The sequence below is a fragment of the Mirounga angustirostris genome, unplaced genomic scaffold (genome assembly GCF_029215605.1).
Source record: "Mirounga angustirostris isolate CCGP_5_RB_7025 unplaced genomic scaffold, mMirAng1.0.hap1 SCAF_15, whole genome shotgun sequence".
NCBI classification, from domain to species: domain Eukaryota; kingdom Metazoa; phylum Chordata; class Mammalia; order Carnivora; family Phocidae; genus Mirounga; species Mirounga angustirostris.
The window spans coordinates 88,215,147-88,228,497 of record NW_026991723.1 but is presented as its reverse complement, the minus strand read 5'-3'; the positions used below and the strand labels follow the sequence as shown (position 1 = coordinate 88,228,497).

At 58.6% G+C, this 13,351-nt stretch overlaps 1 protein-coding gene across 1 annotated transcript in view; it reads right to left on the bottom strand.

The window, feature by feature from the left end:
* The window catches only part of HMCN2 (hemicentin 2), a 151,429-nt gene that overhangs the window by 27,616 nt on the left and 110,462 nt on the right, over positions 1 to 13,351 (bottom strand). Inside the window, exons 63-79 of the mRNA XM_064580098.1 lie at positions 11,890 to 12,033; positions 11,639 to 11,798; positions 11,428 to 11,552; positions 10,810 to 10,993; positions 8,315 to 8,412; positions 7,542 to 7,808; positions 6,869 to 7,050; positions 6,351 to 6,432; positions 6,122 to 6,258; positions 5,376 to 5,517; positions 5,143 to 5,287; positions 4,256 to 4,383; positions 3,525 to 3,681; positions 2,676 to 2,797; positions 1,720 to 1,884; positions 520 to 627; positions 99 to 233 (exon numbers count right to left, since the gene is read on the bottom strand). Of these exons, the coding sequence (XP_064436168.1) occupies positions 99 to 233; positions 520 to 627; positions 1,720 to 1,884; positions 2,676 to 2,797; positions 3,525 to 3,681; positions 4,256 to 4,383; positions 5,143 to 5,287; positions 5,376 to 5,517; positions 6,122 to 6,258; positions 6,351 to 6,432; positions 6,869 to 7,050; positions 7,542 to 7,808; positions 8,315 to 8,412; positions 10,810 to 10,993; positions 11,428 to 11,552; positions 11,639 to 11,798; positions 11,890 to 12,033 (2,481 nt within the window). The remainder of the gene's footprint in view (positions 1 to 98; positions 234 to 519; positions 628 to 1,719; positions 1,885 to 2,675; positions 2,798 to 3,524; positions 3,682 to 4,255; positions 4,384 to 5,142; positions 5,288 to 5,375; positions 5,518 to 6,121; positions 6,259 to 6,350; positions 6,433 to 6,868; positions 7,051 to 7,541; positions 7,809 to 8,314; positions 8,413 to 10,809; positions 10,994 to 11,427; positions 11,553 to 11,638; positions 11,799 to 11,889; positions 12,034 to 13,351) is intronic.

The following is a 13,351-nucleotide window of genomic DNA, read 5'->3' as shown; positions in this document are numbered from 1 at the left end:
GTCTGCAGAGCCCCCACCAATACCCCCCCTCCCTCCCTGGGGCACGCGGGAGGATCCCAGGCCCATACAGTTCTTCCCTTGCTGGTGCTGAGACTCACCTGCAAGGATGCTGAGCCCCTCCTTCTGCCAGGTGATGCTTGGCCGGGGGATGCCCGAAGCCTCACAAGGCAGCAGCACCTCCTCTGCTGCCAGAGCCCGGACCACGCTGGGCAGAGGCTTCACCACGGGGGAGGCTGCAAGGGGACAGGGCTGCAGAGGTCTCTGGGGACACCTTTAACGCCCAGGCCCCTCCCACCAGGGGTCCCTGAGCACCAGAGAGAGGAGCCTCTACAAGGAACAGGGGATTCCTGAAATCGCAGCACGGAGGACTCTGGGGGGCTGGTTCTTCCCTCCCAAGGAATCCCATTGGGGAGTCAGATCAGAGGCAGGTCTGGGCATCTGGAACCTGGGGCCCTCACCTCCCTCCCTACCCAACCCTACCTGCCTCTAGCTCTCCTCCACCTGCCAGGAGACACTTACCCTGCACAGTAAGGACCACATGCTTGTGGGCCACGCCGGCAGAGTTGCGGGCCGTGCAAGTGTAGCGGCCGGTGTGGATGGGGAGGGCCTGCCCGATCTCCAGGGCACCTGCGGGTGGCAGCGGGGCATGGAGAGGGCTGAGGGGACCCGGGACAGACGTCCCTTACCCACCCCCACCCTGGTGTCTCTCTTGCAGGCCACTCCACCTGCCTCCCTGCCCATTTGTAAGCAGCAAGGGAAAACCTGGGTTCGAGGCCTGTGTTCCCTGTCTGGAGCATAACTGTGGGCAAGTCCCTTCCACTCTTGGGGCCTCAGTTTCCCCATGTGTACAATGAGGAATCAGACAGGGTGGTCTCTAGAAACTTCCGGCTGTGATGTTCCAGGACCTGCCACCACCCTGCCTAGAATCCCTGGCCCACCCATAGTTCCACGGGCCCTCACCCTGCTACCTTTGCTGTGATTTGCTCAAAACTTGCCTCCTCCAGGAAGCCTTCCCAGATTACTGCTTCATCTGTCCTCCCTTTGCCCTGTCTTCCTTAGTCTTGGGTGCTTGGTGAACACCGTTTTAACCTTCCTGGACCACCCCAGCCCCAGATGGAACCAGAACGTCAACTTCCTTTACGTGATGGGCTTCTCTATAACCGATGGTCAGAAGAAAGGGTTCTACTGCTTTGGAAGAGTTTGAAAACCGCAGATCTGGCCAGTGGTGCTCAGGCTTTAGGATTTCACCAGCTCACCAACTAACAAATAAATGTAATTTGGATAATCCCCATAGAGTTGCCAACTTTTAATTTTGAGCACCCATCTACTATCATCTTGATTTCATGAAAGAGAGGAACTTCTAACACTAAAATATAAGAAAAGTATAATTTCAGAGTAACGGAAAATCCTTCGGATGAGATCAAACTAGCTTTATGAAAACTCTCACGTAGATATTATTTTCCTCACGTTGCCATGAGGAGCGGCACCGATCTGTCAACTAACATCAGGGGACCACTGATGAACATCAACAAGCTAGTGCGTAAGTGGGGATACTAAGGCCCAGAGAGGGTGAGGGGTCCCCCTAGGTCACACAGCAGGGAACGGCAGAGCCAGGCCGGGGCGCTCCATCTTGCTCTCCCACCTGGCTCCAATGGTCTGCTTTCATACCCTCCGCCCGATCCCCCCAGTCTCCATTCTCCGTGGCTCACCCTTACTTACCCGAAGGCAAGACACGATAGCCGTGCCCCCGCCTCCCCAGCTGGGTGCCTGCCTTGCTCCAGGACACGACCGGGGCTGGGACACCCATGCTGTGACATGTGAGGACCACGGGCGCCATCTTGGTCACGGTGAAGTCTGTCTGGTCGTCGGCAATGGTGGGAGGTACTATAATGCAATACAAGGCTTGAGGCCCTGCCGAGGTCCACGGGGGACCACGCAGCCATTGGGCCAGGTGAATGAGAGCTATCAACAGAAGACTAAGACACAGGTGACATCAGTGACGAAGGGCCAGGGAGGGAGGGGCAACAGAGAGAGGTCACAGCACTCGCTCGGGAAGTATTTTTTGCTGGGCTTTGGGGTATAGTTAAGAACTGCTTTCTGCAGAGATACCAGCTAGGTGTCTCTGGAGTGTTTCACAAGAGAACCTTCACAAGAGTGGGAGCTCAGAGCTGGGGAGGCCAGAGAAGGTCTCCAGGGAAAGTGCCATTTAACCTGAGATCTGCAGGAAGAGCAAGCGTCCGCTGGGTGAAGGGTGAAGTGTTCAGAGCAGAGGGAATGGCATGTGCAGAGGGAAATAGAATATGCAAAGGCCCTGGGGTGAGGAACTAAAAGCTAAGCAGCATGACTGGATCCCAGAGTGAGGTGGGCCTTGGGGTGAGCTGAACCTGGGGGGTGGGGGGGCGGTTGGCTGGGCCAGCATGCACAGGATCCTGCGGACGCAGGTGACACCTTTGCATTCTATCCTGAGTGCAGTGGGTAGCCGTGAAGGGAGGAATTTTCACCAGGGTGATGACAAAGTCAGATTGGGGTTTAGAATAATCTGGATTGGGGAGAGGACTCTCCTGAGAGATCCTACATGCCAGGAACAGTGCTGGAGTCAGGGCTGCGTCGGGTGGGATCAGGAGATGCAGGTGATACTCCCATCCTATCTTCTCCCTCCTCCTGTTCCAACTCACCGTGGACGGTCACCTGGTAGAGCCTGCGGGCCTCGCCCACCTCATTGCTCACCACGCACTCAAAGTGGGCTGAGTCCTGGGGGCCGGGAGCTGCCAGGAGCAGGGCGTTGGAGGGCAGGAGCCTGGGACAGACAGTTGGCTGCTAAGCGACGGGCCTGGCTGACCCGAGCCCAGCCAGCTATGACCTGCCTGCCCAGCAATCTGGATACAGTGGACCGGGTATCTCATGACTCATTTCTCCTCTGGTATCTGCTTCCCAGCCCTGAATCTAGAAATTTCTTCTAGAAGTTTCTATTCTTAAAGATGTGGCTGTTGAGCTTGTGGGCAAATTTAATTTTCATCCCTGTGTTTCTCTATTACCCTGTATGTTTCTGCAATCACCAGCTCTGACAACTTCTATAATAGCGACCAGATCCAAGTCCCTTATCAGAACAGCTTATGTTGGTTGAACACATGCTTTAGACAAAAGCTCCGTGATGGTCTGGCACCTGACACAGCAAATATCTGGCGAATTAATTGGTGAATTGACTCCTTTAATGTGCCCAGGGGTCATTTCATGATCAGCTACCTTTGAGAAATAGGGAGACGAGTATTCGGGCTCAGCCGAACTCAGGCCTCCAGGTATCGACATTGTTATGTCCCAGCAACTGTAATGGTGTTAAACCCCCTGTTGGGCATCTCAGTGAAGATCCTTCTAGACCCCTGAGGTTGAGACATAGACCCTGGTGCTTTGTTGAGGACCAGAGTGCCTCCCTGCCTTGTTTCCGACCGGGTTCCCCACCATGAAACGGGCACCCCCTTCCCCACCCTGAGCACCTCATGGTACCACCCCGAGGGCCAGCTCCGTACCGGTAAGCATCCTGCTGCAGATGGAAATCCAACTTCTGTCTATCCTTCCACCAGACCACCCGGGGCTTGGGGGAGCCGCTGGCCTCACAGGGCAGTGAGGCAGGGGTGTGGGCAGTCAGGGTCAGGTTGGAGGGGCCAGGGGTGATGGCTGGAGGCTCTGGAGAGACAGCAGACAAGGGTGCAGGATGGAGGCAGGCGCAGGGGCTTTTTCCACCACCATCTACCCATCCTCGCGGGGAGAACAGGAGACACTCTGCAGGAATCTTCCAACAGGCTCCCAAATCTGGGGTGATAGGACCTTTGCTCGCCCCCCAGGTTGGCGGCCCCCCTGACCACCTCTCCCTGAATGTAGCCCTCAGGGTCCCACTCCTCATCAGCCCTGCTCAAGGCCAGGGCCCAGCAGGGTGGCCTCCACCAAGGGGATCCACTGGAATGAGAAGAGCAGATTAGAGCGTCTGGTAGTGATTCTGAATCTTATCTTTTCAAATGTTTCCTATCTGTGCACATTCAATACGATAGTATAGTATTAAGTGTATGTACTATATGCATAAAATAAATATGTACCTTTTGAGTATGTGTGGTCTCAAGTTTTATTCATAGGCTTCATAGTCAAGAACACTGAGAAGCCATTGCTCCTGACAGCAAGGATGAACCCAGAAACCAAGCTGGACCCAGCCCAGACAGGGGATCGATGCTGAAGGCAAGGAACATGCTTTCTCTCGTCTACCTACCAAAGACCTGGAGATGGCGGCCTTGCCGATCAGAGCCTGCAGAGTTGGATGCAAGACAGAGGTAGTGGCCGGCGTCCTGGGCAAGGACAGGCTGGATCCTCAGGGAACCCTCGGGCAGGACCTGCAGCCTGGAATGGAGGGAGGGGGTTGCCACGAAGACCAGCAGCCTAGGGAGGCCCTTGGAGGAGCTGGGCCCTGGTGGTGTCTCCTCTGCCCCTGGCTTTCCTGGTAGGAAAGTGCTAAGTCTGGAGTCCTGCATCCATGAGGCCAAGGTCAGAGGAGGTCACAGCCATGGGCAGCTGTGGGGGCCTCCCGTGCTCCCACCTGGGCCTAGCTTCTCCCTAAGAGTCAGCAGGCAGCAGCATCCAGAAAGCACCCTTTCTGAGCATGTGCCCCAGATCTGAGGACTGTCCTTTCCTGGGGCCATGTCTGGACTGCACCCCAGCCAGTAGGACTGGGGATGAGCTGGACCAGCTAGACTCAGGCTGGGCCAGTGGAATGCTCCACCCTTGGAACTGGGATCATCAGGCAGTTCTCTAGACTCTGCAGGTTGCATGAACTCAGAAGCTATAACCTGGGAGCAGAGGGGACCAGGGGGCTGTCTCTGCCATGTTCATAGTGGGGAAGGTGTAGAAAATGGGCCTGAGAGAAAGACACAAAGAGAGATGCATTAAGCCCCCTCCCACAGAAACAGAGATGAGCAACCAAGAGTCAAAACCAGACAGACAGACAGACAGCCACCCGAGTTTCCTGACACCCCCAAGCCTGTTTTTTTGGGTTCTGAGAAGTCCCCACGTGCTGGCCACACAGCCACCTTCCTGCTCCAACAGCCCAGGCGGGTTTCTGCTTAGAACCCGCCCCCGAGACCCTCCCGGCCCAGCTCTCACCTGGGGCCGTCAGGATCCAGGGGGGCCCCGTCCTTCCGCCAGCTCACGAGGGGAGGGGGGGCGCCGTCCACGCGGCAGGGCAGCAGGGCCGTCTGGTTCACAGAGGCGGTCACTGTGGCGGGTCCTGGCTGGATGGTGGGCACCGCTGGGGGAGGGCCACAGAGGGAGTGGGTGCTGGGAGCTGCAGCTGGAAGGAGGGCCAGCGTGGGGGGTGGCGGGCTGAGGCCACTCACCGTGGATCTCCACATGGAAGGCCACGCTGGTGCTGCCCACGGCATTGTGTGCCGTGCAGCTGTATTCGCCCCCGTCGGCTGTGCTCAGGGCCTGCAGCTGGAGGAACCTGCCCTGCTCTGGGAACTGGGTGTGGGCATCCGCCTATAGAGTCCCCAGGGTGGAGAGACCCTCGTTAGTGCTGGGCCAGGGTAGGCCAGCCCCAGGCACCAGGCAAGGAGGACCCAGGAGCCAGTGGGGCGGGACAGTGGTCTCTGCCCCGTTCTGGGCTGGCCTATAGATGCCCACCTGACGCCCCTCTGGGGGAAATAGGTTCCTGTGGGAGGGAATGAGCCTCCTACCCCTGGGATCTGCCTGTTGGGGATGTTGCAGACGGGGCTGGTGCTTGGATCACGAGCTGGAGCTTCCAGAAGACCTACAATTCTTGGTCCCCACTTTGGGGGAGGGGTAAGCACAGAGAACCTCAGGAACTAGCCCTGGGTCACCTAGCCACTACGTGTAGCTCGAAGGTATAATGGGAAGAACATAGATATGCATTAGAAGCCAGGATGTAAATCCTAGCCTTGCCTCAGCGTCCCCATCCATAAAATGGGGATGACAATAATAACAGGAGTGCAGGACACCAGGAAAGCAGGGACGCAAAGTGCTGGCATGAGGTTGTCCCTCAGCACCGAGGATCTAGTCTGCAGGGTCTGGGGCTTCAGCGACACAGAAGGTGGCGCCCCCGGGTCCCCAGCCTAGCACCCACCTGCAGCAGGATGCCATCCCGGTGCCATTCAATCTCAGGTGCTGGCTCGGCCTCCACCGAGCACTCCAGAATGAGCTGCCCCGGAGCCAGGCCGACCACGGAGCGGGGGCCTCGGGGGCCAATAACATGTGGGGGGCCTAGGTGGGCAGCAGAGAGGGCGTGAGAGACGGACCCGCTCCGATAGGCCCCATCCTGCCTCCCTCTCCTGCCTCCCCCCGGCACCCCCTACCTTGAACCCTGACCCGGAAGCTCTTCTCGACTTCGCCAGCAGGGCTCTGGGCCAGGCAAGTGTACAGCCCAGCATCGCCCACCTGGGGACGGAGCAGGGTGAGCAACTGCCTCTGGCCCCAGCCTGCCCACCTCCCGATCTGGTTTGCTTCCTCCACAACTAAGGACTGAGGATGCAGTCTCAGGCCGGCTGAGTCTGCCACCTGCCTTTCCAATCATTCCCCTCTCTGGGATGCTTCTTCTCTAGCTCCACCTCACCCTCGCTTTCTGGCTAGGGCAAAGCCTGCCTCTTCCAGGAAGTGCCCCTTGACTGCACCAGCCCTCCTCTGGTTTCTGCATCAGCCTTGGCTCTGACTTGGCTGGGAGCCCTGGAAGGCATGGCCCAGGTGGCTGGTCTCCACATGCTCACCCCGCACAAAGGAGGAGCTCAGCCTAACTGCCAAGTGCTGCCGGGTCTTCTCCTCCCCCCACTCGCCGCCCCCTCCCCCAGCCTCATCCCACGGCAGTGGCCAGCAGCACCTGCACGCCCTCCATCTGGAGTGCCCTGCTGCTGTCCTCAGGCCTGCTCAGGGCCTGTCCATCCTTCTGCCAGGTGACGTTGGGCGGGGGGGTGCCCCGGGCATCACAGTGGAGCTCCAAGGGGGAGCCGGGGGTCAGCAACAGCTCTGCAGGCTGGCCTGAGTCCTCGATGTGGGGGGGATCTGCAAGACACCCACCCGGGGTCAGCCATGGCGGCCGCACCCAAAGTGCTGGGAGCTGGGGTCCATCTCCCACACCCCACCATCCCGAGGCTGACCACCGATGGGGCCCAGAACACCAGAAACCAGGGGCCCCTTTGCCTGGGCCCATTATTTGTGCTTTAAAACCAGCAAGCACACGGTGTGGAGGGGAAGATACAGCGGACTCAGAGCTTTCCAAGGTTTCAGCGGCTCTTTGTCCCTGTTTTACAAGGTTTGGGGGCCAAAGCTGAAGAGCGCAGCCCCAGGAGAACGAAGGGCCATGTAGCCCTTCTATGTAGCAGCAAGGTCAGCATCCCGTACGAGCCTGCCTTTTCCCCAAAGCCTGCACCCGGGCGGCAACCCATGGGGAGATCCACCAGGGGACTCACCTCCTCACCACCTTCTCCATCGCCCCCGGAGGCCCACCCCGCACCCAGGCCCAGAGAAGCTGGTGCCGGGGGCAGGTGACTCACCCATCACTGTCAGTTGGAAATGCCTCCTGGCTTCCCCTGCCTCGCTCACGGCCACGCAGGAATAGGTCCCTGAGTCACCAGCTCCTGCTGTCTCCAGCTGCAGGCTGGGCCCCTGTTCCAGGCTCTGGGGCAACAAGGGCTCCCCATCCTTCATCCACGACACCAGGGGCAGGGGGCTTCCCCGGGCTTCACAGGGGAGGACCACTGAGGAGCCGCGGACCACCGCCACGTCATTCTGGAACTCCACGGGCTCCAGGATAGGGGGTACTGTGCAGGGCAAAAGAGTGAGCAGGAGTCCTTTCATTCCGCATCAGGGGGCCCTCACCCTTGGACCTTCGCACAGGCTGTTCCCACATTGGTCAGAACGCCCTTCTCCTGGACAATTCCTTCTCATCTCCAGTCTTCAGCTTAGACCTCACCTCCTCCAGGAAGCCTTCCCTGAACTCCCCAGGCCAGTTGAAGAGCCCTCCTCTGTGCTCCCACAGCTCCCTGTCCTTCCCCTGGTGTCACTCGTTGCCTGGGATTGTGGTTGCCTCTTCACAGAGCTGTTTCCTGCACTGACCTCCTGGGGGCAGGGGTCACCTCTGCTCCCTGCTGCATCCCGGGGCCTGGTAAGGCCCTGGCACACCACAGCGTCTAACGGCTGCTTGCGAGATGAATGAATGAGCAGCCAAATGAATCAAAGACCGAGTCTCTGTGTTTGCGCCCTAAGGCCAAATGATGCACTTTTTCTCCAACAACCCCCTCCCTGCCCGCCGCACCCCGGTCCGTACCGTGCACCTGCAAGGTGAAGTTCCTGTCGGTCACGCCAGCTGGGCTTGCGGCCACACAGGTGTAGACGCCAGAATCTGCCAACTGCACCTGGGAAATCCTGAACACCCCCGGGGAAGGGTGGAGGGGAAAAGGGGGAGGGGAGGGTGGCTCCATGGAAACGGTCCCTCTCTCATGCTGTCCCCCAGTGGCTTACCTGCCAGAGAGGCAGCTCGGAAACTCCCACCTGAACAGGCCTGGCCTCTGCCTAACCCCCTTTCCTGGCTCCCTGGGGCCCCCAGAGTAAAGCCCCAGACTCCCTGGCCCCTGATGCCTTCTCTGACCCCCCTCCCTCTGAGGCCAGACTTCCTGCTTTCCCAATTCCGCGGGCCGCGCTGTCCCATCCAAGGAGTGGGACGCCTGCCTGCCCTTACCCCTCTTCTAGACCATTCCTTTTCACCTTTAAGACTCACCTGAGTCACCTAACCTGTCTGTGCCCCCTACCTCCTCTCGAAGTCCCTCTGGCCCCGACCATTCCTCCTGAGCTGATCTTGTCAATGTCCCCTGTGACCCTGAAACATGTCTCTGCTTGGCTCCCGGGACAACACGCTTTCCTGGAGTGCCTCCTCCACCCTCCCCATCCTCCTGCCTGCTTCTCCTTCCTGGGACCTTAGACCCATCTTAATACCAGCCACCGGGGGTACAGTCCACACTCACACTTGGGGCGGGGGGCGCCTGCAGCCCATCCTGGCTTCCACCACTACCTGTTTGCCCACAATCCCCAAACGTCTATATCCCTAAACTCCTGAGTGGAGTAGCAAACACCTGGCTCACATCCTCCCTGGATGTCAAAGAACCTCTCAAACCAACATATTCAAACAGAACTCGGGTCTCCCCTTCAACCTGCCCACCCCCACTATGGTCCGATCTCAGGAAACACCTTCCGTGGACCTCAGCCTTCCAGGTTCCTGGATGCAGGCCGCAGAGCCTTGCTCCACTCCTCCTGCCTCCCACCTCTGACCACCTCCACCACCACGGCTGTGACCCAGGCCTCACGGCATCTCCCCCTCATCCCCCTCCGGCTCTGCCCTTGGCCCCACGGTCTCTTGTCTACCCAGCAGCCACAAGGATCCTCTAAAAACCTAAGTCACAACCCAAAAGAATTGAGAGACTTGAACAGATATTTGCACACCCATGTTTATAATAGCATTACACACAGTAGCAAAAAAGTGGGAGCAATCCACATGTCTGTTGACAGATGAACGGATGAACAAGGTGTGGTCTGTCCGTACTGTGGAATATTACTCAGCCTTAAAAAGCCAGGGAATTCTGACACCTGCTACAATGTGGAGGAGACTTGAGGGCATGGTGCCGAGTGGGATAAGACCAGTCACAAAAAGAAAAATACTGTATGAGTCCACGGATACCGACGTCCTTAGAGCTGTCAAGTTCATAGAGATAGGAGGTAGAATGGGGGTTGCCAAGAATGGGGGCAGTGCGGGGGGAAATGGGGACACAGTTTCAGTTTGGGAAGATGAGAAAGTTCTGGAGATGGATGGGGGTGATGGTCGGATCACTGTGTGAATGTACTTAATGCCCCTGAACTGTACACTTAAAAATGGTTAAAATGATAAATTTTATGTGTATTTTACCATAATAAAAAAATGTAAGTCATATCATGAGGCCTCTCTACTGAACACTGCCTCCCCACCCCCCCACCAGCTCTTCATCTGTCCTTAGGAAAACCTAGGTCTTTTGAAGGACTTACAAGTCCTATGTCACCTGGTCTCCCCTCAATCCCACCCACCCTATTCCTTGAACACACAGGCACATGCCCACCTCAGGGCCTTTGAACTTGCTATTCCAACACTCTGCCCGGAAACTCTTCCCCACAGAATCCACCCAGCTCCCTCTCCTGAATCCTTCCACCTCTGTGCACATTTCACCTTCTCTGATAGTGCCTATCACTGACCACCCTAAAATACCAGCCTCCCCTGCCACCTCCCATTTATTCTTCACCCTACTTTGTTCTTCAGAGCACATATCCCTAGTGACATTCCTCTGTTACAGCTGTTTAATTTCCATTCTCCTCCCCTGATCAAGCAGCAGTAGGTCAGGGGCTTTATTTTGCTCACTGCTCTATCCCAGTGCCTGGAACTGCACCTGCGATAGCCAGCACTCCAAAAGATTGAAGAATGTGTGAAGATGTGGCTCAGAAACCTTCCAGGAAGGCTTCCCTGATTTCCTCCAACCCAAGGCAGGCTGAGTAGGATACAACCAGATGTCATCACCTGGATCTGTGCCTCCCTCCCTGGGCTGTAAGAGCCTGAGGGCAGAGGCCCCCTTTATCTCTGGAGTTCTATTTGGGGGGTGGGGGACCCTCACTCTCCCCATCATAAACCTCTGTATGTTTATATTATTTTTATTTGAAAACCATTCAGAGGTGTTCTGAAGCCCAAGCTGCCTGAGAGTGGGTCTGGGACCAGGTGGCCCACGGGCTGAGGAGCCTCTTCCCTACCTGAGGGTGCGGCCAGAGCTGTGAAGGCGAGTGCGCTGGGAAAGCGGGAGGGGCAGGCCGTCCTTGAGCCAGCTCACACGGATGGGCGCAGAGCCCCGGACGGGGCAGGCCATGGTCACCAGCTCCCCAGGCCTGCTCACCAGGGTCGCCGAGCTCTCTGCCCACTGCTCGATGGTGGGAGGGACTGGGGGTGGGTAGAGGGAAAAAGGGGGTGGTAAGGGGGTTTAGGGAGAGGGTCTGGGTGGGGGAGATGGGCTCCTCCCAGGCAAATTCCAGGAAGCAGCAACCATCTTGTATGGGGTTCTCAGAGCCACATCCTTGCCAGGTGAGGCTGAAGCCCACCGCGTGGGGGCACAGGTTCACCCCATGGCTCTCTTTGCATGTCCCCTATTCCCCGACTCTCCTTTCGCACCCCGGAGCTGGAGTGCTTGGGTCTCTGGCTAAGAACAGGATGCAGAGGCCCAGAGAGGGCAGAGGATGGCCCGGCTGGGGCTTGAAGCTGGGCTCCTGCATCCTGGCCCTGGCATCCCCGTCCAGATGCCCCAGTGGAGGCCCCGCCGTGGCCGGGCTGCCGCAGATGGCGGAGCCCCCACCTCTCCTCACCCCTCAGCTGCTCACCCAGCACGCTCACTGTGTGCAGCCTGGCGTCCTCCCCGGCCGTGTTGTGGGCCACGCAGGTGTAGGCGCCCGAGTCCTCGGCCTTCAGGCCCTTCAGCACCAGGGCGCTGCCGTCCAGGTAGAACCTGCCCGGGGGCGGAGAGCCGAGAGCCGGCACGTAAGGGTCTGTGGTGATGCCTGGGGACCTGGGAGGGCACAGGCCAAGCCTTACCGGAGGTGGGGGCCCACGCCCTGGTCCAGCGGGCCACCGTCCTTCAGCCAGGTCACGTCGGGCGGTGGCTGCCCATCCGCCTCACAGTCCAGCCGCACCTCCTGTCCCTCCAGGACACTGTGCTCCTGGGTGACGCCCGAGCTCCGGATCTGGGGGGCCACTGTGGCAGGTGCTGTGGTGAGGCCCGGGGACGTGGCGGGGGCTGGCGAGGGGGTGGGCCATGGTGGGGGGAGGGTAGGGGGCACACGTACCCAGCACGGCCACTACGAAGTCCTTGCGGGCCTCGGCCTGGGTGTTCTCGGCCACGCAAGTGTAGGTGCCAGCCTGGGAGGGCTGCAAGCGACTCAGCTGGAGGCGGCCCCCGCGGGAGACCACACCATGCGCCACACTGCTCTCTGTGGGGTGGAGAGACGTGCCAGGCCCCCACGTGCCCAGACCCGCCATCCCAGGTGCCGCCAATGGGCCCGGACACAAAAGTCATGTGACTCCTCTGAGCGGGTGTCCATCTCCCACACTCGCAAGACCCCTGGAACCTTTGCATCACCCACCGGCCTCTTGTACTCACAGGGAAACTGAGGCCCAGCCAGGGGCAGGGGCTCGTGCCAGCTACATCATGACCTCCCTCGGCTGGGTCTCTCATTGCTCTCTGCGTTACAGCCCTTACCTATTTCCTTCCACTGGGGACATTCCTGGCCAAGATACCCCACTCCCCTTTAGTGTCCAGGACTTGCTCCTCTTCCTGTGGGCCCCAGGACCCTCGGGCCCACCTCACCCCCACCCTCGCTCCAGCTTCACCCTGCCCACCCCCACCCCCCAAGGCTGCCAATCAAGGTGAACCAGCCACCCACTGAGCACTTCCTGGTCCCCATGTGGGTCCCGTTAGGGGCACCCCAGGGCCTCTGCTCAGGCTGCACGCCCACCCCAGCCTGGAATGGCCCCCATTCTCGGCAGCTGCACTTCTGCCTGAGCCCAGGCTGGGCCACTCTCCCCCGGGTCCTCACTGGTACAGCCAGTCTCTCAAGACGAAATCTACTGAGCAGCTACCGCGTGTCCAGCTGTGAGCTTGGGGTTCAAAGCCGAGTAAAGCACAGCCCCTGGCCTCAAGGGGCTCCATGTGCATCAGAGACAGTGAGACACGTGTGATCCTGCGTGACCAGCCCCGTGAAGCCCCTGATGGAGCCGGGAGGGGTCAGGCACGTCTTCGGAGGAGGCAGGTCTCAGCTGGACCAAGTGGGTGTGAACCGGCCAGTAGAGGTGTTCAGGGGGGTCGGGGTGGGTATTTCGGGGAGGAAAGAGCGTGTGCCAAGAAAGGAGGTGGAGAACGGGGCCCGGAGTGGCTCCACAGCAGGTGTAATCGGAAGAGAAAGGAGAGTGTATGCCCCACAAACACTCGTCCCCGAACCTTCACGGCACACTATTCACCACAGCCCCAGGGTGGAAACAACCTGAATGTCCACCAGCTGATGAAAGGATAAACCAAATAGGGTAGAGCCATGCAGTGGAATAGTCAGCCATAAAAAAGAGTGAAAAAATTTTAATTTAACTTAAAAGAAGGAATGCAGAATGGACACATGCTACAACAGAGGTGGACCTTGGAAACAGGATGCTAAGTGGAAAAGCCCGTCAGAAAAGGCCACATATCGTATGATTCCACTGATAGGAACTGTCCAGAACTGGCAAATCAGTGTCAGTGGCTGCCTGGTTCTGGGGTTG